This window comes from Mya arenaria, chromosome 7 (genome assembly GCF_026914265.1).
Source record: "Mya arenaria isolate MELC-2E11 chromosome 7, ASM2691426v1".
In the NCBI taxonomy this organism is placed as follows: Eukaryota; Metazoa; Mollusca; class Bivalvia; order Myida; family Myidae; genus Mya; species Mya arenaria.
Genome location: NC_069128.1, coordinates 63544946 through 63569264, shown reverse-complemented (window position 1 = coordinate 63569264; position 24319 = coordinate 63544946). Strand labels below are relative to the sequence as shown.

The 24319-nt window shown below is 35.3% G+C and overlaps 1 protein-coding gene across 5 annotated transcripts; it reads left to right on the top strand.

The window, feature by feature from the left end:
* Positions 1-22841, top strand: LOC128241533 (sugar transporter SWEET1-like). Of its 5 annotated transcripts, none has more exons than XM_052958507.1 (8): positions 1-835; positions 2041-2102; positions 6985-7181; positions 9562-9639; positions 10621-10744; positions 11554-11712; positions 13085-13204; positions 21650-22841. In XM_052958507.1, the coding sequence occupies exons 3-8, from the start codon at positions 7114-7116 to the stop codon at positions 21740-21742; spliced, it is 642 nt and encodes a 213-aa protein (XP_052814467.1). In that variant the 5' UTR covers positions 1-835; positions 2041-2102; positions 6985-7113; the 3' UTR covers positions 21743-22841. The 5 variants fall into 5 exon arrangements, with proteins under 5 accessions (XP_052814467.1, XP_052814469.1, XP_052814468.1 ...); XM_052958504.1 differs by lacking the exon at positions 1-835 and adding an exon at positions 939-991 and having other exon boundaries at positions 1940-2102; XM_052958509.1 differs by lacking the exon at positions 2041-2102 and having other exon boundaries at positions 1-749.
* The last annotated feature ends 1478 nt before the right edge of the window (positions 22842-24319 follow it).

Here is a 24319-nt window from a genome sequence, read left to right as displayed (position 1 = left end):
TTTAAGAGCTCTATCCATGGTAATAAAGAACTTTCTCTAATATCCTAAAATTTTCCTGAAAATCTTGACCAACTGATTTCTCAGAGTTGAAATCTAAGGCAAAGTACACGACTTTTGATAAATCTATCGATTTACTTCATGTTAGCCGTAAATATTTCATACACAAATCTTATTTTAAGGAAATTTTATGTATTTTAAAGTTTTCAGCGTGTATTGTTGAACTTCTTATAGTTATTTCAAAGGCGAAAATGAACTAAAACCAAACATCTGTTGACATTTGTTGCCGTGCACTTTACCGAATAAGTCACGTGGGTTCTCCACCGTGAGAAGAGTAAGAACTAACTGATCCGATTACGATAGTTGTATGCCTGAGTGATAAATTTCATGTAAACGCCACAGCAAAGCACATTAACAGGTGCGTTTAATTATCATGTTTACAAATCGTCAGGCGTGCATGAATACAAGTTCGGTGATATTCTGATTGTTATCATCATTTTAGTCCCGTGAAAGAACACATATTTTCCCATACATTTTAAAAGTAAAATAATTAAGTATAGATCTATTTGTGTTAAGTTACAATATTTTATTAACTTATCTAGATACTGTTAAGCATAGCATGGAGACAGTTTCAGTCTCCGCATGTGGTTAAATATACCGGTGAGGTGCGCAAGCCTTTCTGGTCAACGCAATATCTCAATTATTCAGCGGATTGGATGTTAAATAGAGACGCCACCCATCAACCCAGATCTGTTTGTTTATTTAAATCAAATACAAGTATTGATTTTTGGAAAATAATAATAAAAAAAAAATATCGGGACTAACAATGTTAATTAAGGTAAATATTCATCTATTGGTATGCTTATATACGTGCCAAAAGGCCCCTAGATAGCACCAAATGCGATGTTGGATTTCAAAATTTTCCGGGGGGGGGGCATGCCCCCGGACCCCCTAGACTGTGCGTATCCTAGATTTTGACCTAGGTACGCCCCTGGTAAGGATTATCTATAAATGTAACCTACCAATGATTTGGTTTGTGCACACTGACGTTTTTATAAACTGACCTTGACCTAAAACACTGTAGGGGTCATGTACCCAAGGGCAACCTATTACAGCTCAAGTTTCATGGACCTTGGTCAAACCATTATTGACACTAGCAGATTGAGGATGGGGAGAACCCAGCGCGACCCCAACTAAAAAAATCGTCCAAGTTAACTTTTTTTTCAAAATAGAAAAAAAGTAATAAAATATGCCCAGACTGCCCCATTTCGCACTGGAAATTGTTTAAGTTGTCTTGGGTGGGTATCCAAAACCCACCTGCAAGGCTTTAATTCGAATAAAATCGGTTTTGAGGGAGAGGCGCAAGTCAAAATGTTACGCCCCTAAGTAATGCCACCTTTGACATCAAATCCTGGATCCGCCGCTGATGATAAAGTTTTTGTAACGCTATTGATTGTGACCTTGTCATTTGATCCTTCCAGCCGCAAACGCAATATGGGTTATATATACAAATGTAGGTCAAGGTCATTGTATATTTTGTCTCTAGATGCCCCTTTGTAAAGGAGTCATAATAATGACTGTCAAGTTATTTCCCTTGATTAACAAAGTTCTGGGGATACAAGAAAATTTATTTCACATCGGATATATATACATAAATAGCTCGCAGAGCTTCATTTTCCGACAAAATGCAAATCAAATAACATATCAATAGTGCAGCACAGAACATGGAAGATAATAAATGCATTCAAATAAGATTAAAATTTAAATACTAGTATTAGCAAATAGTTAAGACATACATTCATTATATGTAATAATATAATTTATATATTATATCATGAAACATACAATATTTAATTAACTTAATGTAATGTTGTTATTTGTTCGATAATAATATTGATCATATCCTTCCGCATTGTTGCACATTGGACAAACGTACATGAAGATAGCTTATTTTTAGAATATACACATGTTTAATGTACATATACACTCAGAGCGCTGGTAACCTACATGTACATGTAAATTGATAAACGAAATCCACTACAGTTTAACAGTTTAAGTCTTTCAAATTCGGAAAGAAGTTGGAATACATGTGGAATAAATATCAGGTAAAAACACATTTTGTACACTAAAACGTCTTATGTAAACATGAAAAAGAAATTATTTATATAAGGTATACGTGTATTATAATCTGCATGTATCCAGTTTACGTACTTCATGTACATCTGTGGCAACGTGTATATAAATATATCGTTTAAAACCATGTTAAGATTTGTTGATATGTATGGTGCTAGTGACAAAATATTGTATAGCGTATTGCATTCGCAGAAATCCATGTAATGTTTACTAGGAAGAAAATGTACGTATTTTATACATGTATATCAATGTATATAAATCTGCCTGTGAACCGTAAACCTTCGAGGTCAGCGCAGATTACTAGATCAACGCAGATAAGAGTGGAGTTTATTTTTGGCTATTTAAGGCCCTTCCACCATGCAAAAGTGGGTGGAGAGGGCCAAAAATAAGAACGTTTCAAATGTTCATGTTTGATTTAGTTTTGAGAAAGCATACAAATTTGCATTTTTTTTTTAAAAGTCTGTCGACAGTTAACTATGTGTTTGTGTCAACATTCCCCAAACTACCTTAACAACAGTGTCTTGTGAGTTATTGATGGAATATTTAAGTAAGAAAGATATTCAATAAAATAATGAAAAATAGTACATTAAAAAACGTTTCCTGGTTACAAAAATGCAAATATCTTTCTTAAAATAGCTGCAATCACCACAAAACCTCAAGACAATGTCAATTGGGTATTACTGACTATTTTGACACAAAACAAATTCATTTTTATATAAAGACATTTCTGGAAAATCAAAATGCTTTTTCGATTAGAAATATGATGAAATCTTGCTTCGTTAAATTCCTTCATTTTCCTCTGCACATGTTGCAACAGATATATTTATTATGCTTGCTAAATATTGAACCTCAAAACTAAAAGGATTTTATAATAAAAAAATACGTTTTAGTCCTTCAAACGACTTTTGCACTGTGGAGGTCCCTTAAAGGTATTGAGAATAGTTTATAGCACCGCATTCGGAACTCCTCGGCCATTTTTTCAAAAACAACCTCGGATGTATATGGACGGTTTACATACTTAAAAAGTGGTACGTTTAAGTCCGCTGCAAATAGATCGCGTAGTAATCTTATTTAGTAGTTAAAATTTATGACTTAACTCTTGGGAATCGTAATTATGTTTGCAATAATACACTTCACTGGCAATCAGTTTAAACTGAGAGCAATGAATACAACTCTTAAACACTACATTTAATTAATGCTTTTATTCAAAAAAATACGGACTACTTCAACAGATGTACCGGCATACATCCGAGGTTGTTTTTGAAAAAATGGCCGAGGAGTTCCGAATGATAGCACCGAATAGTTAATAAAATAGTAGTATGATTTCAATCGAAATAGTTCTTAAGTTTAATAACTTGATATACATGTTCATGACTACCTACATGTAGCGTCGCCGCCTAGTTGTACATTTTATGCAGTTAAATCATACATGTACTATGACCTGTGCATAAAAGAAGGATAGGAGTTTTACATCTAAATTATTAAGGTACTATATATGTTTAATGTAAGTTATCACCTATAATCGAAATTACGTTGTTGTTTTTTGATCATTTAACATATAGAATTATACGTCGACGGTGGCGTGTTGGGGATAAGAAAGGTACTGATGGAGCTCATTCACAGATTTTATGTGAACACCGTTTTTTCTGTTTAACTATATTGAAATTGAGATAGTTTACGTATTTTTTTAGTATTAAACACCCATGTTAGGTTTCATCCCCGTCCCCTCTTTTTGCCGCCGCTCATTAAATTTTATTGATCATGTTGAACTGTCGTTGTGTATCTGTACGGTACTGTCCGGGAACGGCGTTCATTCATACTTACTCAATCGAAACTCCTCGGCCATTATCCAACAAAATTGACTATCTCGAAGCTGACCGGAGTTGGCCGAGTTGTTACGATTGATACCTACGGTGTCGATGCGTTAAGATCGTGTTCGTGGTTCTTCTAAAATACATGTATAAATATAGTCCCTTATGCAATATGAAAGAGCATGAACACATATTTCAACGGTGAAACAGTCATCTTAATATAAAAAAATATAAAATGTCACCCCGCCCCATTAAAAAAATGATAAAAATCTAGCAATTAATTTATGTTGCCCTTAAGTAATTTATATTGTGCAGGTGCAATCAAACAAATATCTGTAGCTGCATTGAATGCAGTTAACTATTTTATCTTGATGGCTTTGAAACAAACACTGACATGATACATAAAAAACATGATGGAAGATGCTTAAGTAGGCTTTACCACTAATGCACCAGTCAATTGTAACCACGCCCCCCCCCCCAGGTCCGGGGGTATACCGGGGATAGCCAGGGAAATGGGCCGTGTTTTTACCTTCCAGGTGGCCCCGCAGTGCCGTGTGAATGCGGTGGTTTTGTCTTCACGCCAAATATAGCGGAGAATGGGTTACCTAGAGTCCCTGGGATGCGGGGGCATTTGACTGGGGTTTCACCAGCAGTTCGTCCCCGGGCTTGGCTTGGATGGACCGAAAATCAAAGTCCCCGCTATTCCCCGGACCTGAGGGGGGGGGGGGGGGGGCGGACGTGGTTGTAATTGACTGGTGCATAATAAGTTTCGTTTTTTACCTGAGCTAAGATGTAAGTGAAAGTTCATTTGATCTTTAGGTATGTTAATTGTGTATAAGGTAGGGTTTTTACTACAGAGTTATGGAAGGATACTGCACCAGTGTTGGGAATCGGTTCCAATTTTACAATCGATAATCGGTTCCACTCAAGTAACCGATTATCGATAGTACAATCGGTTTTTTTAAAATACTAGATAAAACCTAAAGTGAAGTTTCATTCATGCACATTATTAAACTCTTAATCATTATATGTCTATGATTGAAGTTATTAAGTGTTATATCAAAAATAGTTCATTTTTACTTGCTCATTGTGGCTTGCATCTGCCATTTTGTTAAAGATAACGTCTGAACACTTACTTATATTTTTTTCTATTTTTTTTTCGATGATCGATTATAACCAAATACAATCGATTGTCGCCGATTTCAGGCCCAACCAATCGATTTTCGATTAAAATCGATCATCGGAACATCACTATACTGCACCCTATCCTTTATTGGTATTAAATTAAATGCTATAGATTATCATATATATATGTATTCATTTTGGATTAAAATTTATAGTATGGCTATAAATACATTCATTTTTGGAAGTTGAAACATTTTATAACTTTTATCAAACACCATTTTTAACATATTGTGTCGTGTTTATGTTACAGCTCTTCATAGCGAGATACAATGTGCCCTATTAGCCCTCAGCACTATGTTCATTTTCTGCACCACCCTGTCCTTTTCTAAAACTGACCAAAACCCTTATAAGGATATAAGTGAACTACTTTATTTCAATATTGTTACAATGGCAACAAAAGAACACGTGGGTATAACAAATAAAAATAATTAAAAAAGTGTTTATTAACACATACATGCAAAAACATGAATTCCCAAACTATGCTATATTAGCTAGCTATATGATTAAATATTATCTGAATGTAAGAACATTCCAACTGCGAAAGACAACATTTACGTAATTTTTTTTTTAATATCTTGAACATTTGTAGCAATTTGAGTATGAACAACACAACCAATCATTTTAATTTTAAATCGTTTACAAGTATGGAATAACAATCATAGTTAATGTTGGTTATGATTATTTAAGGAATGAATTGCGTTATTGGTGTCATTATCGGAGTACGAACGCAGTTGGGTTGATGTGTAAAATCCAAAAAGCTGTTCGACAATAGTGTTCATTAACAAAATGGAAGTTGAGGTGTAAATATTGCCTTTGTTTTCTCAAGTTTTGTATTTCTGACATGAATTCATTCGATTTTGTAAACAAAGTTGTAAGTTTATCTTTTGAATCGGTTTTTCTTTACTTTTGTCGTAGACGCTGTTTTACAATTAAATGATATGAAATACTAAAATAACAATATTTCAAATGTTATTATTTTGCAAGCAAAACGCTTTTAGTTGCTTTATGAGGGATAACGAAAACAGTTTTCAAAGCAACATATTTTCATTGATGAATGTTTTTGTTGTTGCCATGACACTTTTTAACCTTTTTCCTTCAGGAGTTTGAGTGTGTTTTTTTTAAGTATTTGTTAAAAAATGTGAATTAAACATCAATTGACTTTTTTGTTTATAAATACCTCAATTTTACAAGCGATTTCATGTTAATGTTCATGTACCCTAGTTAAGCGAAAATTGCCATAGCAACGCCAAAAGTCATTTTCTTTGCACTGAAACGCTTATAAAATAGTACTGCATCGGATTCAGTTTAAGACTTAAATTGTGATATTGCAACCTTTGGTGCACTTTTTAAAGCTGCACTCTCACAGATCGAACGTTTTGACAACTTTTTTTATTTTTTTGTCTCTGAACGAGCCAATTTTTGCGAAAATGCATGGAAAAAACAATTATATAAGACTGCTGACAAAAAATTAGATCGCAGATTTTTATATTTAAGTTAAAAAAAAAATGATGTTCTATGCCATAAAACATTAATTTTCGAGCGGAAATATGAAAAACTGCGATTTGATCTTTGGCAGCAATCTTTTATCATTGGTTTGCAGATATTTACAGTTCTTGCGTAATTTTCTAATTCGAAATTTACTGGGTTTGTCTACCATGTAAATACCAGTAAACGAGTAAACTCAGCTTAGACAACAACAAAATATTCTTTTAATCATGTAAAGTGATTATTATCGGTCTCATACTAGCTCGTATTGACAATTAGAGGATTGTTTTGAAGAAATACAGTATTTGCTGATTTTGGGACCATCTGGTGTCTAGTCCCTTTAAAGGAGTTTTCACTATTATATCTGTTTCAGTTTTCCTTTGACTTTTTCGATGGTCATGGCCTGAACTATATCGCTAGCTTCAAAAGTGACGGTGACTAGGTCGTTGTACGCTGACGGAAGTGACGTTTACTCTAACGCAACACGGAACGTCACATCAGCATGGAGCTTCTTTTTGCGGTGGAAGCGTTCACGCAGGTCATCACGTACCTGATGATCGTTGCTGGCGTGTGAGTTATTGTTCTCTGTTCAAAATTCTGTAGTATTGGCCAATTCTAACTCGATAGTGGTGGACGTGTAAGTATTCGTCTTGTATCTTGTGATCATATATTTACCTGGTGCTAGACAAAGCGGTTATTGGCAACTGAATTTGTGTACGTAGACTAGCTTGGGTTTTTAGACTATCTGCGCATGCGCGCAGGTAGCAAAATCCGAAGAACTACTTCTTTTCATGTCGTTTTAACCCATTTTTTTGTGTCAATGCGCTCTATGTTCAGCAGAATGACGTCGCGACCATAAAAATAGATTAGTTGTGTTGCGGTCCGAGTATGAGTTCTTGCTTGTTCGGCTATTTCCGCACTGTATTTCTGTATCCCGGCGTTTTCTTTTTAGCAGAATATAACTTTTTTTAGATCGCTATATTGATCAGAGTAATGTGGGTCAAAATAATGGAGGCTCTGGTAGGAAGGTAACATAATGATATTCAATCTGAGTTTAGCCCAAGTTGTTCCAGAAATTATTACCGACCGCAAGTGTCCCATCGCCTGCAGGGTTTGTTATTATAACCTGGCGTGACCCTGAAACATTACTTTTATGAGATACGAAACAAAAATGATTGTCTGAATGTCAAAGTTGCTGTATCTCAGGTTTCGCGTTGCTAATGCTTCAAATACTATGATTTGCCTGCTATACAATAACAAAATACTATTCATTCTATGACTTTTAGGTGTATACTTTTCTAATACGATGTTTTCATATTTTTTTTGCATAAAAGCTGCGTTCCGGTGTACTCTTGGCGTAGTTTTAGACATTAGGCTTTCAATTTATATTAGCACACATGCCCTGATACGACAGTGAGTTATGCATACGTTTGGTGAAACTATTTTAGTTCGGATTAAACCTGTAAACATCCGAAGTGTGCGAAACATTCATTACAGCACTAGTACTATTCCTACAAAGATACTTACATAAATAAATAACATTAATTTATTAATAAAACTTGGAAAAGCACAATTAATTTTTTCATTCTTAGAACAGACAACTTCCGATATTCTAAAAATAGTTTCCACTTTATATACATTAACTGACCGATAATCGAAAAATAGTTTCTACATACATTAACTGACCACATATTTGTCCTCACCGCGGGAAAACGACCATCTGATAAGCTCTGCATTTTGAAAGGAATTAAAGCTGAAGTTTTTCGTAAAATAAAATTATTTTCCTTAAACAATTAAAACATGTATGTTAAAACTTGTCTATCGTATAATATATAATCAAAGCACCGAAAACCTTTAGAAGCGACTGAAAGGGGCATGCACCTTAACCTTAAATACATGGGGATGGGGGATACGTCGACTGAAGTGATAAGCTGTTCATTTTGAAAGGAATTATTGTTATTATTATAAGTTGTTTGTAAAAAAAAAGATTTTTCTTAAACAAAACGTGTATTCATAAAAGGAAATGATATATATGATGTATTGTACTTTCCAATCGTATGATATCTAATCAAAGCAACGAAAAAAAACTTTAGAAACGATTGAAAGGGACATACATTGTAACCTTAAATACATGGGGATTACGACGGTTGAAGTGACTTTTGCGTAAACAAAATGACACCAGACGCCATAAAATAGATATTGATATGTTTGGTTCCTCGCTCAATGTGTGCACAAGCGCTCTTGGCCCTCGGCACAATTTTCACTTTTATCTATGTGCCCTTCACCGATTCCCATTGTTCAAATAAAATTTGCAACTCTCACATATTTGCCCGCAGATAGTCTTTCAGCGCATTCGCGCTTTGATTTGATTTATTCACACATGTATGAACAAATATAAACTCATTCGGAACTCCTCGGCCATTGACCATCGAAAACAACCTCGTATATCATACCGGTACATTAGTTGAAGTAGATCGTATTTTTTTTTAAATAATAGTATAAACTGAAAAAGTGAATTGAAAACTGGTGTTTAAACGATTATTTTGTATTACTTAGTTTAAATTGATTGTCAGTGATTTGCAATAATAATTAAGATTCTCAATAGTAGAGTCATTAACTAAAGTTTAATTGCTAAATTGAAATTACCACGCGATCTACTTGCAGCGTAGTTCAATGTAAATATTTCTGACATTGTTAGCCGTCCATATACATCTGAGGTTGTTTTCGATGGAAAATGGCCGAGGAGTTCCGAATGATATAAACGGAGGAACCATATCGTTCGATTCCATACGAAATAGCGATGTACATTGTATTGTATGACTTTCACACTAATTCGGTTTAACTTATGTTTCACCATCGTTGCCAAATGCAGATAACTATCATGTGGACATTAAGTTGTAGTGTATTGTTTATATTTTAAATCAGTAAGATTGGCATCATTTTGTTGCAGGTCGCCAGTGCTAAGCATGCTCCGAAGTGGCGACACCAGCGGAGTACCCTACCCGTTCTTTCTAGCTGGTCTTGTCAAGTAAGGCAACTTTTTTTGAGCCTATAAATTCGTATTTTTCATTGAAATGTCTAGGTCTTGTAAATATTATGAAGTACGTCGTCGGCAACGTGCAAACCCATATCCATAATGTTTGTCATAATTAAAAAAAACACGAAAAGTAATGAACTATTTTCAGTATACACCATTTGAGAAAAACAGACGAGCGTGCAAACGATTGTCGTATTTTCACTGTATTAAAAATTTCCATGTTTAGGACAAACTTAAGTGCAGAATTTTAAACAGAATTTTAACCTCAAAGAGATGTATCTTCCAGGTAAATGTAATTATACTGGTGTGTATGAATATTACCTAATATATATAATATAATGGGAGAAATAAGCAAAGGACCTGGAAGAAGTATACGCTCAACATAATAACAAGTCACTGTTGCACCATCGTGACAGTGCAACGGATTTTCCCTGATATAATTTCAGTACCTAAGTTGATATTCAATACTGGTCTTAAAGCTGCACTCTCACAGATATACCAGTTTTACAACTTTTTTATTTTTTGTCTTGGAAAGAGCAAATTTTTGCGTAAATATCTGCAAACCAATAATATAAGATTGCTGACAAAAAAACAGATCGTGGATTTTCATATTTCCGTTCGAAAATTAATGTTTTATGGTTTAAAACGTTACTAACGGTTTGAGAAAAATGCATAAAACATCAATTTTTGAAATTAAATATGAAAATCGGCGATCTAAGATTTTGTCAGCAGTCTTATATAACTGGTTTCCATGGATTTTTGCAAAAATTGGCTCGTTCCGAGACAAAAAATGAAAAAAAAGTTGTCAAAACGTTCCATCTGTGAGAGTGCAGCTTTAATTAAATCTAAAATGTTTAGATTATCGGATTGCATGACATAAATAAGGACCTATTCGATGAATGAAGTCAGCGGTGTATAACCATAAGAATGACTAAAGTTGCATATATAACACCGTCCATAATATCATTTCAGTTCCGTGATGTCTATAGGCTACGGCTTACTAGCAGATCACTCTACGATTCTACAAATCAACGTTATTGCCACAGCGTTCAATATATTTTACGTGGCATCGTACATTATAGTCTCCAAACGAAAGGTGAGCAACTCTTGTAATTTTAGCTACTTTTTAATGGCTAATAGAACAATAGTTATTACATGTAGAATGAGCTGAAACAACACATCTTTATTGGTGCTTTAAATGCACAAAATTATGCTTTTTTAAATGCATTCTTCTGTCATTCGTCAAATTTTCATTTTATGTCAATATTTAGTTTACGGAAAAATACATTTTTCATTTTTTTTTATAAATACGGACAGTCCATCCGTCCGTGTGGCCGTCCGTCACAACACTTCGTCCGCACTGTAACTCGAAATCGATTTCTCTCAGGACTATCGAAATTTAGTGGTAGTTTTCCCTTAACCAGTAGGTCAAAGTTGCGGTCAACAGTCTTATGCAAAAATCGTCCCCATAGGAATTCTAGAACGGTTTGACCTATAATCATCACTCTTAGGTGGAAGGTTTCCCTTGACCATAAGATGACCCCTGTTAATTTTAAGGTCAAAGGTTAAAAGGTCAACAGTCCAATGAAAACTTTTTCCGCACAATAACTCGAGAACTGTTGATCTAGGACCATGAACTTGAGTAGTTGGTTGTTATCGACTAGTGAATGACCCTATTGTTTTGGGGCCAGTAGAGCAATGATCAAGATTGGCAGTCTTATTAATAGTTTGCTCTCACAATAACTACAGATCAGTTTGATATTCGACCCTGAAACTTCATTATTTGTTCATTGGTAGGTTGCCAATTATTTCAAATTCACGTGACACAAATATCCTCCATCGTCGGAGTTACCGGGAGTATACATCGTTTCTAACGATAGCCTTGAATTTTTGTTCTATTTCCAGTCCTCCGCATTCGGACAGTTCATATCATGTTGTCTGGTTGTTGCGTGTGTTTACTTCTACGTGACGCGTGTAGCACGTGCAGAGACCCGGATGGACAATATTGGAGTCATACTGCTCACGTGGTGTACCGTCCTCCAAATTACACCATTGCTGGATGTTGTAAGGATTGTGTATTTCCTAAAGTTTTTATTTATACAATGTTTTAATCAATATCTGCATATAATATCTGTTGGCCCAAGTTTGAGCATTATTTTATAAGACTTAATAATAATAAACTGATTAGTATTGTTCTAATTGATCATAGTAACATAAAACGTTGGTAGAAAGCATTTGAAATGGTTGATCGTCATGCAAGAAAAGTATGAAGTTAACAAATCAATATTTGCCTTTTAATCATATGATTTTTCTACAGACCAAATGTAAATAATTTCTATTATAACGAGTCAAATTAATTTAGGCAATTTTTCAAGATTTTGTCTTCAATAAACAAGCAAAGCACACTGTCAGAAACACAAACAAACATCACATTTTTTGGCAGTGATAACGTGACCATTTAGAATGTAATCTACTTATTTTACAACATACATAAATAATGATTCAATAAGGTATTTTCAAAGTAGAACTAAATCATTGTATATAGATAGTATATATACTTTTTTTGCAGTATATGAGTGCATAAGTATCACCAAATGATCACCAAAAGTTTTACTTCACAAGTAAAATACAAAGTGAAATATATTGCAATATTACACTATAATAAACCAGTTTTCTGCCTAGTTCATGATAATACTTAATCAAAATTATTACTTGTTTGATATTTAATAAAAAAAACAAAAAACATGCCAGATTTAAGAAGAAAATACTTGGAAGTTGCCCGGGAATGACGTCATTTTTTTCTATATTTTCCCCGGCACTGTGTTCAAAAGGAAAAAAAGAGTAAAACAGTGAAATCATGTTTTGAAAAACTCAATCTTTCAAATTGCGTGTACATTCAGGTTTAATTCATCGCTTACAATTTTAGCTCACCAGTGTGTTGTAAAAACAAAATGGCATTTTTTAACTCTCTTTTTTTTGGACTTTCAATTATAATCAGTTAACATCGGAAATTAAGTAACAATAAATGCGCATGCCCATGGTCATAAGTAATATCCGTGTATTTCCGTACCGGGTGACACATTTTGACAGTACTGACCGTATCATCCTCGGCACCCCAGTGTATCATAACGTATATAATATTATATAGGTTATGATACAATGGGGTGCCGAGGATGTGACCGTATGGGAACACACAATGCAATTGAGGTATAGTTATAAAAATAAATACATATCTTGTGATTTAGTTCAATCCATATCATCGACATGATTTCACTAACGTTTTAAATACATACAAAAAAGATAGTGGACACATATGAACATTCATTACGAAATTACATTCTCGCCTTTTCTCGTAAATAACGTTACCACCACGATGATCAAACTCGCGTTCTAATTAAATTTAAAATTGTATTTATCTCGTCATCTTCTCGTGCAGAAAGAGTGTATGGCCCGCCAGTCCGCAGGAAGTTTGTCGCTCGTGATGATGTTTGCCGGCACGCTATGTTGCAGCTGTTGGTTCCTGTATGGTTTCCTGCTGAAAGACTTCTACATATACGTATGTGTTATTAGATTTATTATACACATTTGTACATGTACCTAAATGGCTTCTACATAAACGTACATGTACCTAAATGGCTTCTACATAAACGTGCATGTACCTAAATGGCTTCTACAAAACGTACATGTACCTAAATGGCTTCTACATAAACGTGCATGTACCTAAATGGCTTCTACATAAACGTGCATGTACCTAAATGGCTTCTACATAAACGTGCATGTACCTAAATGGCTTCTACATAATCGTGCATGTACCTAAATGGCTTCTACATAATCGTGCATGTACCTAAATGGCTTCTACATAATCGTACATGTACCTAAATGGCTTCTACATAAACGTACATGTACCTAAATGGCTTCTACATAAACGTGCATGTACCTAAATGGCTTCTACATACTCGTGCATGTACCTAAATGGCTTCTACATAATCGTGCATGTACCTAAATGGCTTCTACATAAACGTACATGTACCTAAATGGCTTCTACATAAACGTACATGTACCTAAATGGCTTCTACATAAACGTACATGTACCTAAATGGCTTCTACATAAACGTGCATGTACCTAAATGGCTTCTACATAATCGTACATGTACCTAAATGGCTTCTACATAAACGTGCATGTACCTAAATGGCTTCTACATAAACGTGCATGTACCTAAATGGCTTCTACATAAACGTGCATGTACCTAAATGGCTTCTACATAAACGTGCATGTACCTAAATGGCTTCTACATAAACGTACATGTACCTAAATGGCTTCTACATAAACGTACATGTACCTAAATGGCTTCTACATAAACGTGCATGTACCTAAATGGCTTCTACATAAACGTACACGTACCTAAATGGCTTCTACAAAACGTGCATGTAACTAAATGGCTTCTACATAAACGTACATGTACCTAAATGGCTTCTACATAATCGTACATGTACCTAAATGGCTTCTACATAATCGTACCTAAATGGCTTCTACATAAACGTACATGTACCTAAATGGCTTCTACATAAACGTACATGTACCTAAATGGCTTCTACATAAACGTGCATGTACCTAAATGGCTTCTACATAAACGTGCATGTACATAAATGGCTTCTACATAATCGTACATGTCCCTAAATGGCTTCTACATAATCGTACATGTCCCTAAATGGCTTCTACATAATCGTACATGTACCTAAATGGCTTCTACATAAACGTATATGTACCTAAATGGCTTCTACATAAACGTGCATGTACCTAAATGGCTTCTACATAATCGTACATGTCCCTAAATGGCTTCTACATAATCGTACATGTACCTAATTGGCTTCTACATAAACGTATATGTACCTAAATAGCTTCTACATAAACGTACATGTACCTAAATGGCTTCTACATAATCGTACATGTACCTAAATGGCTTCTACATAATCGTACATAAATGGCTTCTACATAAACGTACATGTACCTAAATGGCTTCTACATAAACGTACATGTACCTAAATGGCTTCTACATAATCGTACATGTACATAAATGGCTTCTACATAAACGTACATGTACCTAAATGGCTTCTACAAAACGTACATGTACCTAAATGGCTTCTACATAAACGTACCTAAATGGCTTCTACATAAACGTACATGTACCTAAATGGCTTCTACATAAACGTGCATGTACCTAAATGGCTTCTACATAATCGTGCATGTACCTAAATGGCTTCTACAAAACGTACATGTACCTAAATGGCTTCTACATAAACGTACCTAAATGGCTTCTACATAAACGTGCATGTACCTAAATGGCTTCTACATAATCGTACATGTACCTAAATGGCTTCTACATAAACGTACATGTACCTAAATGGCTTCTACATAATCGTGCATGTACCTAAATGGCTTCTACATAAACGTACATGTACCTAAATGGCTTCTACATAAACGTACATGTACCTAAATGGCTTCTACAAAACGTACATGTACCTAAATGGCTTCTACATAATCGTGCATGTACCTAAATGGCTTCTACATAAACGTACATGTACCTAAATGGCTTCTACATAAACGTACATGTACCTAAATGGCTTCTACATAAACGTACATGTACCTAAATGGCTTCTACATAAACGTACATGTACCTAAATGGCTTCTACATAAACGTGCATGTACCTAAATGGCTTCTACATAAACGTACATGTACCTAAATGGCTTCTACATAAACGTACATGTACCTAAATGGCTTCTACATAAACGTACATGTACCTAAATGGCTTCTACATACTCGTGCATGTACCTAAATGGCTTCTACATAAACGTACATGTACCTAAATGGCTTCTACATAAACGTACATGTACCTAAATGGCTTCTACATAAACGTACATGTACCTAAATGGCTTCTACATAATCGTACATGTACCTAAATGGCTTCTACATAAACGTACATGTACCTAAATGGCTTCTACATAATCGTGCATGTACCTAAATGGCTTCTACATAATCGTGCATGTACCTAAATGGCTTCTTCATAAACGTACATGTACCTAAATGGCTTCTACATAAACGTACATGTACCTAAATGGCTTCTACATAAACGTACATGTACCTAAATGGCTTCTACATAAACGTACATGTACCTAAATGGCTTCTACAAAACGTACATGTACCTAAATGGCTTCTACATAATCGTGCATGTACCTAAATGGCTTCTACATAAACGTGCATGTACCTAAATGGCTTCTACATAAACGTGCATGTACCTAAATGGCTTCTACATAAACGTACATGTACCTAAATGGCTTCTACATAATCGTGCATGTACCTAAATGGCTTCTACATAATCGTGCATGTACCTAAATGGCTTCTACATAAACGTACATGTACCTAAATGGCTTCTACATAAACGTGCATGTACCTAAATGGCTTCTACATAAACGTACATGTACCTAAATGGCTTCTACAAAACGTACATGTACCTAAATGGCTTCTACATAAACGTACCTAAATGGCTTCTACATAATCGTGCATGTACCTAAATGGCTTCTACATAAACGTGCATGTACCTAAATGGCTTCTACATAATCGTGCATGTACCTAAATGGCTTCTACATAATCGTGCATGTACCTAAATGGCTTCTACATAAACGTACATGTACCTAAATGGCTTCTACATAAACGTACATGTACCTAAATGGCTTCTACATAAACGTACATGTACCTAAATGACTTCTACATAAACGTACATGTACCTAAATGGCTTCTACATAAACGTGCATGTACCTAAATGGCTTCTACATAAACGTGCATGTACCTAAATGGCTTCTACATAAACGTACATGTACCTAAATGGCTTCTACATAAACGTGCATGTCCCTAAATGGCTTCTACAAAACGTACATGTACCTAAATGGCTTCTACATAATCGTGCATGTACCTAAATGGCTTCTACATAAACGTACATGTACCTAAATGGCTTCTACATAAACGTGCATGTACCTAAATGGCTTCTACATAAACGTACATGTACCTAAATGGCTTCTACATAAACGTACATGTACCTAAATGGCTTCTACATAAACGTGCATGTACCTAAATGGCTTCTACATAAACGTGCATGTACCTAAATGGCTTCTACATAAACGTGCATGTACCTAAATGGCTTCTACATAAACGTGCATGTACCTAAATGGCTTCTACATAAACGTGCATGTACCTAAATGGCTTCTACATAAACGTGCATGTACCTAAATGGCTTCTACATAAACGTGCATGTACCTAAATGGCTTCTACATAAACGTGCATGTACCTAAATGGCTTCTACATAAACGTGCATATACCTAAATGGCTTCTACATAAACGTACATGTACCTAAATGGCTTCTACATAAACGTACATGTACCTAAATGGCTTCTACATAAACGTGCATGTACCTAAATGGCTTCTACATAAACGTGCATGTACCTAAATGGCTTCTACATAAACGTGCATGTACCTAAATGGCTTCTACATAAACGTGCATGTACCTAAATGGCTTCTACATAAACGTGCATGTACCTAAATGGCTTCTACATAAACGTGCATGTACCTAAATGGCTTCTACATAAACGTGCATGTACCTAAATGGCTTCTACATAAACGTGCATGTACCTAAATGGCTTCTACATAAACGTGCATGTACCTAAATGGCTTCTACATCAACGTACATGTACCTAAATGGCTTCTACATAATCGTACATGTCCCTAAATGGCTTCTACATAAACGTACATGTCCCTAAATGGCTTCTACACAATCGTACATGTCCCTAAATGGCTTCTACATAAACGTACATGTCCCTAAATGGCTTCTACATAATCGTGCATGTCCCTAAATGGCTTCTACATAAACGTGCATGTACCTAAATGGCTTCTACGTAAACGTGCATGTACCTAAATGGCTTCTACATAAACGTGCATGTACCTAAATGGCTTCTACGTAACGGGCTTCTACATAAACGTACATGTACCTAAATGGCTTCTACATAAACGTACATGTACCTAAATGGCTTCTACATAAACGTGCATGTACCTAAATGGCTTCTACATAAACGTGCATGTACCTAAATGGCTTCTACATAAACGTGCATGTACCTAAATGGCTTCTACATAATCGTGCATGCACCTAAATGGCTTCTACATAAACGTGCATGTACCTAAATGGCTTCTACATAATCGTGCATGTACCTAAATGGCTTCTACATAAACGTGCATGTACCTAAATGGCTTCTACATAAACGTACCTAAATGGCTTCTACATAAACGTACATGTACCTAAATGGCTTCTACATAAACGTACATGTACCTAAATGGCTTCTACATAATCGTACATGTACCTAAATGGCTTCTACATAATCGTACCTAAATGGCTTCTACATAAACGTACATGTACCTAAATGGCTTCTACATAAACGTACATGTACCTAAATGGCTTCTACATAAACGTACATGTACCTAAATGGCTTCTACATAAACGTACATGTACCTAAATGGCTTCTACATAATCGTGCATGTACCTAAATGGCTTCTACATAAACGTACATGTACCTAAATGGCTTCTACATAATCGTGCATGTACCTAAATGGCTTCTACATAAACGTACATGTACCTAAATGGCTTCTACATAATCGTGCATGTACCTAAATGGCTTCTACATAAACGTGCATGTACCTAAATGGCTTCTACATAAACGTGCATGTACCTAAATGGCTTCTACATAAACGTACATGTACCTAAATGGCTTCTACATAAACGTGCATGGACCTAAATGGCTTCTACATAAACGTGCATGTACCTAAATGGCTTCTACATAAACGTGCATGTACCTAAATGGCTTCTACATAAACGTACATGTACCTAAATGGCTTCTACATAAACGTGCATGTACCTAAATGGCTTCTACATAAACGTACATGTACCTAAATGGCTTCTACATAAACGTGCATGTACCTAAATGGCTTCTACATAAACGTACATGTACCTAAATGGCTTCTACAAAACGTACATGTACCTAAATGGCTTCTACATAATCGTGCATGTACCTAAATGGCTTCTACATAAACGTACATGTACCTAAATGGCTTCTACGTAAACGTACTTGTACCTAAATGGCTTCTACATAAACGTACATGTACCTAAATGGCTTCTACATAATCGTACATGTACCTAAATGACTTCTACATAATCGTACATGTACCTAAATGGCTTCTACATAAACGTGCATGTACCTAAATGGCTTCTACAAAACGTACATGTACCTAAATGGCTTCTACATAATCGTGCATGTACCTAAATGGCTTCTACATAAACGTACATGTACCTAAATGGCTTCTACGTAAACGTACATGTACCTAAATGGCTTCTACATAAACGTACATGTACCTAAATGGCTTCTACATAATCGTACATGTACCTAAATGGCTTCTACATAATCGTACATAAATGGCTTCTACATAAACGTACATGTACCTAAATGGCTTCTACATAAACGTGCATGTACCTAAATGGCTTCTACATAAACGTACATGTACCTAAATGGCTTCTACATAATCGTGCATGTACCTAAATGGCTTCTACATAAACGTACATGTACCTAAATGGCTTCTACATAAACGTACATGTACCTAAATGGCTTCTACATAAACTTACATGTCCCTAAATGGCTTCTACATAAACGTACATGTACCTAAATGGCTTCTACATAAACGTACATGTACCTAAATGGCTTCTACATAATCGTGCATGTACCTAAATGGCTTCTACATAAACGTACATGTACCTAAATGGCTTCTACATAAACGTACATGTACCTAAATGGCTTCTACATAAACGTACATGTACCTAAATGGCTTCTACATAAACGTGCATGTACCTAAATGGCTTCTACATATACGTGCATGTACCTAAATGGCTTCTACATAAACGTACATGTACCTAAATGGCTTCTACATAATCGTACATGTCCCTAAATGGCTTCTACATTAACGTACATGTACCTAAATGGCTTCTACATAAACGTACATGTACCTAAATGGCTTCTACATAAACGTACATGTACCTAAATGGCTTCTACATAAACGTACATGTACCTAAATGGCTTCTACATAAACGTACATGTACCTAAATGGCTTCTACATAAACGTACATGTACCTAAATGGCTTCTACATAAACGTACATGTACCTAAATGGCTTCTACATAAACGTACATGTACCTAAATGGCTTCTACATAATCGTACATGTACCTAAATGGCTTCTACATAAACGTACATGTACCTAAATGGCTTCTACATAAACGTACATGTACCTAAATGGCTTCTACATAATCGTGCATGTACCTAAATGGCTTCTACATAAACGTACATGTACCTAAATGGCTTCTACATAAACGTACATGTACCTAAATGGCTTCTACATAAACGTACATGTACCTAAATGGCTTCTACATAAACGTACATGTACCTAAATGGCTTCTACATAAACGTACATGTACCTAAATGGCTTCTACATAAACGTACATGTACCTAAATGGCTTCTACATAAACGTGCATGTACCTAAATTTCTTCTACATAAATGTACATGTACCTAGTTAAATATTACACATATGAACGTGTACGAAGATGGCTTCTACATAAATGTACATGTTCTTAGATGTGTTATACACATATGTTACTGTACAGAAATGACTTCCACATATCATATATATATACATGCACCTAAATTTATTATACACATATGTACGTGTTCCGTGATGACTTCTACATATGTGTACATGAACCTAAATTTATTATACACATATGTATGTGTTCCGTGATGACTTCTACATATGTGTACATGAACCTAGATTTATTATACACATATGTACGTGTTCCGTGATGACTTCTACATATGTGTACATGAACCTAGATTTATTATACACATATGTACGTGTTCCGTGATGACTTCTACATATGTGTACATGAACCTAGATTTATTATACACATATGTATGTGTTCCGTGATGACTTCTACATATGTGTACATGAACCTAGATTTATTATACACATGTACGTGTTCCGTGATGACTTCTACATATGTGTACATGAACCTAGATTTATTATACACATATGTACGTGTTCCGTGATGACTTCTGCATATGTACACAACCTCTATTAATTGATCTTAATCTTATTGCCTTATTGGCTTATCAGATCTCCAATCTGAGTATCCTGCTGTGCAGTTTTCGATCTTTTATTATAAAAATGGACCCTAAATGGCCCTGAGCCAATAAACGAATACACAGGAAATTGGCCCCTGCTGTGACACCAGTGCAAATTAGCAGAAGATGCACAGCAGGGGATTATCATGCCAAACGTTCCTTAAACTAGGCCTTTAACATGTTTCTGACAATATGGCGCTTTCTTGACTTAATTTGTTTTACCGGGGTAAATCAATTCATGTCAACCCTGCTTATTTCCATGCATCACCTATGACAACGTTTGAACTTATGTATTCCTCCATTCGAATTATGATGAAAATTCATTTTCACACTTGAACCTATTCAACCGCATCTTTTATGTCTTGCATCAAAATTCGTCTTGTCACCCCTGTGATGGCTCTAGTTTCAAGTCGGTTACAATGACACTAGCTAATAGTTATGTTCCGACATAACATGGATTATCCAATAACAAGCAATCAAATGGTCTAAAAAGAGAGATATATGAATTAATACATGACAGGTTGTAATAACGTACAAGTATATATAAATGCGTTTTTAAAGTTCCAACTCAAAATCGAGTTTTCAGCTTACATCTGATCAGAGCAATGTGGTTATAATAAGTAACGATTAGAATAGCTATGCTTTGTATAGTCATGTAAAAATGGTGAAAGTACTACACATTCCAATTACATTTAAATGGAAGTACTGTTTATCACAGAGTATTTGTTTATTACAGGCTCCTAACGTTGTTGGTGTGTTTTCATACGGTTGTCAGATGGCGGCAATTGCGGTTTACGGCAGGCAGCCTATCAAGACACGGATAGACTAATTACTGGCAAAACTCGCTATGTCGAAGTCATTTGGACCTCGGGGAATACTTCGAGAAAACGAACATTCGATGTAACCGAAATACGAAACGTGTACAACTAATCCCAACATATCCGAAATAAGCTCGACATAACCAGAACATCGAGATATCGATGTAGCAAGTTTCCACTGTTGTATTTTTAAAATGTTTTCAACGTCCTCAGGTTATCATTCATCAAGTTGGCATTGTTGATTTATGGTGCTTACATGTTTTTAACTTATCAGTTTAAAGGGGCTAGACACCAGAATATACAATTGCAAGAAAAAAATAATTTGACATACACTTACATACAATTTATATCGTTGTGTATAACGCCTTTGATCTAACTAACTGATGTATCACATCGTTTTAGACAAATTTATTTTTTCGCAGTTTTTGCGTATTTTTCCTTTTCAAAATCTTCTTGGTTTGCATACGCCGTAAGTCCCAGTAAGTTTATGTGTCGGTATGTTTCATCTAAATATACACACTTCACTGCTTCCTAAAAGGACGAACAGTGCAAGGAAGCGGAAAACTGCTGCAAAACAACATAGACACGGAGCCCGACAGATTAACATCGGCGATGAAATTGATTGAAAGAAATAAACGCTGCTGAAATTGACAGCGAGTTGGCTTAAACGCTTATTGACAGGTTATTGTGTGAAACGATCACGTTACTTGCAATGTGTTCGGAAATTAAAAAAATCCGAGCTTTTTAAACGGGGAAGCCATTCCGCGCTGTTTTTAAACGGGGAAAATCAGCTGTGACTGCGTGTGGGCCGACACGATTGATGCGTTTATTCTTGAAATCATGTATAATGGTGTATTACCGGCCACATACTAGCTCGTAATGACAGTTCAAGGCTTGTTTTGGAAATAATGTATTTGCCGATTTTTTGGACCATCTGGTCTAGTAGTCCCTGTGAGAAATCAAAATGGTCCCTTTTTCCAGAAAGGTCATTTGTTGTATTGTTTTGTGTTATAAATTGTACATTTACCGGTATCTCTACTCTTGTTTTTATACAAATGCTAGTTTTATTTTGCACTGTGTACTTGTTTTATTAAACAGTATGTTATTTTGCGTTAAATGCGATTATTTTTATTCACCAAGTCAAAGAGGAGGGAGTATAAATTTGCCGTTGTCTGTCCGTCAGTCCGTCACAAAACCTTGCGTCGCGTATATATTTCAAACAGTATAATGGTCAGCCTATTGTAAATTACAGGAACATTAAGCATCATGTGAAGATATGTTCACCTGGGTTTTCTATGTGACAGCACCCAGTTAATACAGAGTTATAGCCCTTGACCAGGTCGAAAAAGAGTCTACAGAGCATTCAATCTTGTATCACGCGTATCTCCAAACGTATATTAATCAGAGCGATGAATTTCAGTTTACAGTGATGTTAACCCAGCATGTGCAGTTGTGCACCTGGCATTTTGTATGTTGCTTTGTCTTATACTAAAGGAATAGCTAAAATATGGCAATTAGAGCATGCAATCTTGTATCACGCATATCTCCAAAAGTATGAGAGCCTATTCATGCAACTATACAGACATTTTAACTAGTATCGTGGTGTATAGCGTGTGCCTTCTTTCTGTAGGAGTAGAGTTATGGCCCATATAAATTAATTGCTAGATTTTCATTTATGTTTTTAAATGGGAGCGGGGGCTGCGATTTTTTTTCTATGTGTTCATGCTTTTCTTATTGCATAAGGGACCATATACATGTGTTTCTAGACGAACTACGAACACGATCGTAAAAAAATTCTTTTTTTACATATGAATGTTTACATCGACACCGACTGGTATGAATAAACGCTGTTCCTGGGAAGTACCGGACCGATACGCAAATACAGAGCAGCCAACCTTATTATTTGAGTCAGTACAGTTTCAGGGGCGGCGGGGATGAAAATCTAGCTTTTTATTTATAGTCGCCGATGGCTTTTGATTTTTACATATAAAAGTATGGAATCTTGGGTTTTGTTTATGGCGGTGCTCATCAAAGTAATGGTCCTCAAAAAAATAGGCATAAAGAGCCTAGAAATATTATTTAGCACTTATCTAAAAATGATTTTGAGATAAAGAATCATAGACCTTCACAAACGTGTAAGTCTGCATGCGATATCAGTCTGCATGTGAAGTTGTTAATCTGGGTCAACCCCCAGGTCACTGATGCTAAAATTGTAAAAAAGTGTTTTCTGATTCCTTATTTTGTGTTCAAATTAAACTAAAGTGATGAAATATGGTATGTTGGTATACTTCAAGGTGTTATGTAGATATATTTAGAGGTGAAAATTATGGTATTGCATTCTGTGGACACATTTCTAGTCACGCATTTTTAACTATACCCAAATTTAAAACATTAATCCAAATTGTTCTGACTTAGGAGTTGAATGCTGCATACAGATCTATCATAAATACCAAACGGTTATTTTGTGCTTGCCAAAGTATTTCTAATTTTAAAACGTAGCTTATTCATTGAAATAAGGAATGTGTTTAAAGTGATTTTAATTTATACAATTTGATGTGAGCTAGATAATACAATGTAACTTCATGACA

Bases quoted from the DNA above. Each gene is read 5' to 3' on its own strand.
- LOC128241533 (XM_052958509.1), top strand. From the start codon at position 7,114: ATGGAGCTTCTTTTTGCGGTGGAAGCGTTCACGCAGGTCATCACGTAC. The intron at 10,745-11,553 runs GTGAGCAACTCT...TTCTATTTCCAG, and splicing joins TTATAGTCTCCAAACGAAAG to TCCTCCGCATTCGGACAGTT. The intron at 13,205-21,649 runs GTATGTGTTATT...TGTTTATTACAG, and splicing joins TGAAAGACTTCTACATATAC to GCTCCTAACGTTGTTGGTGT.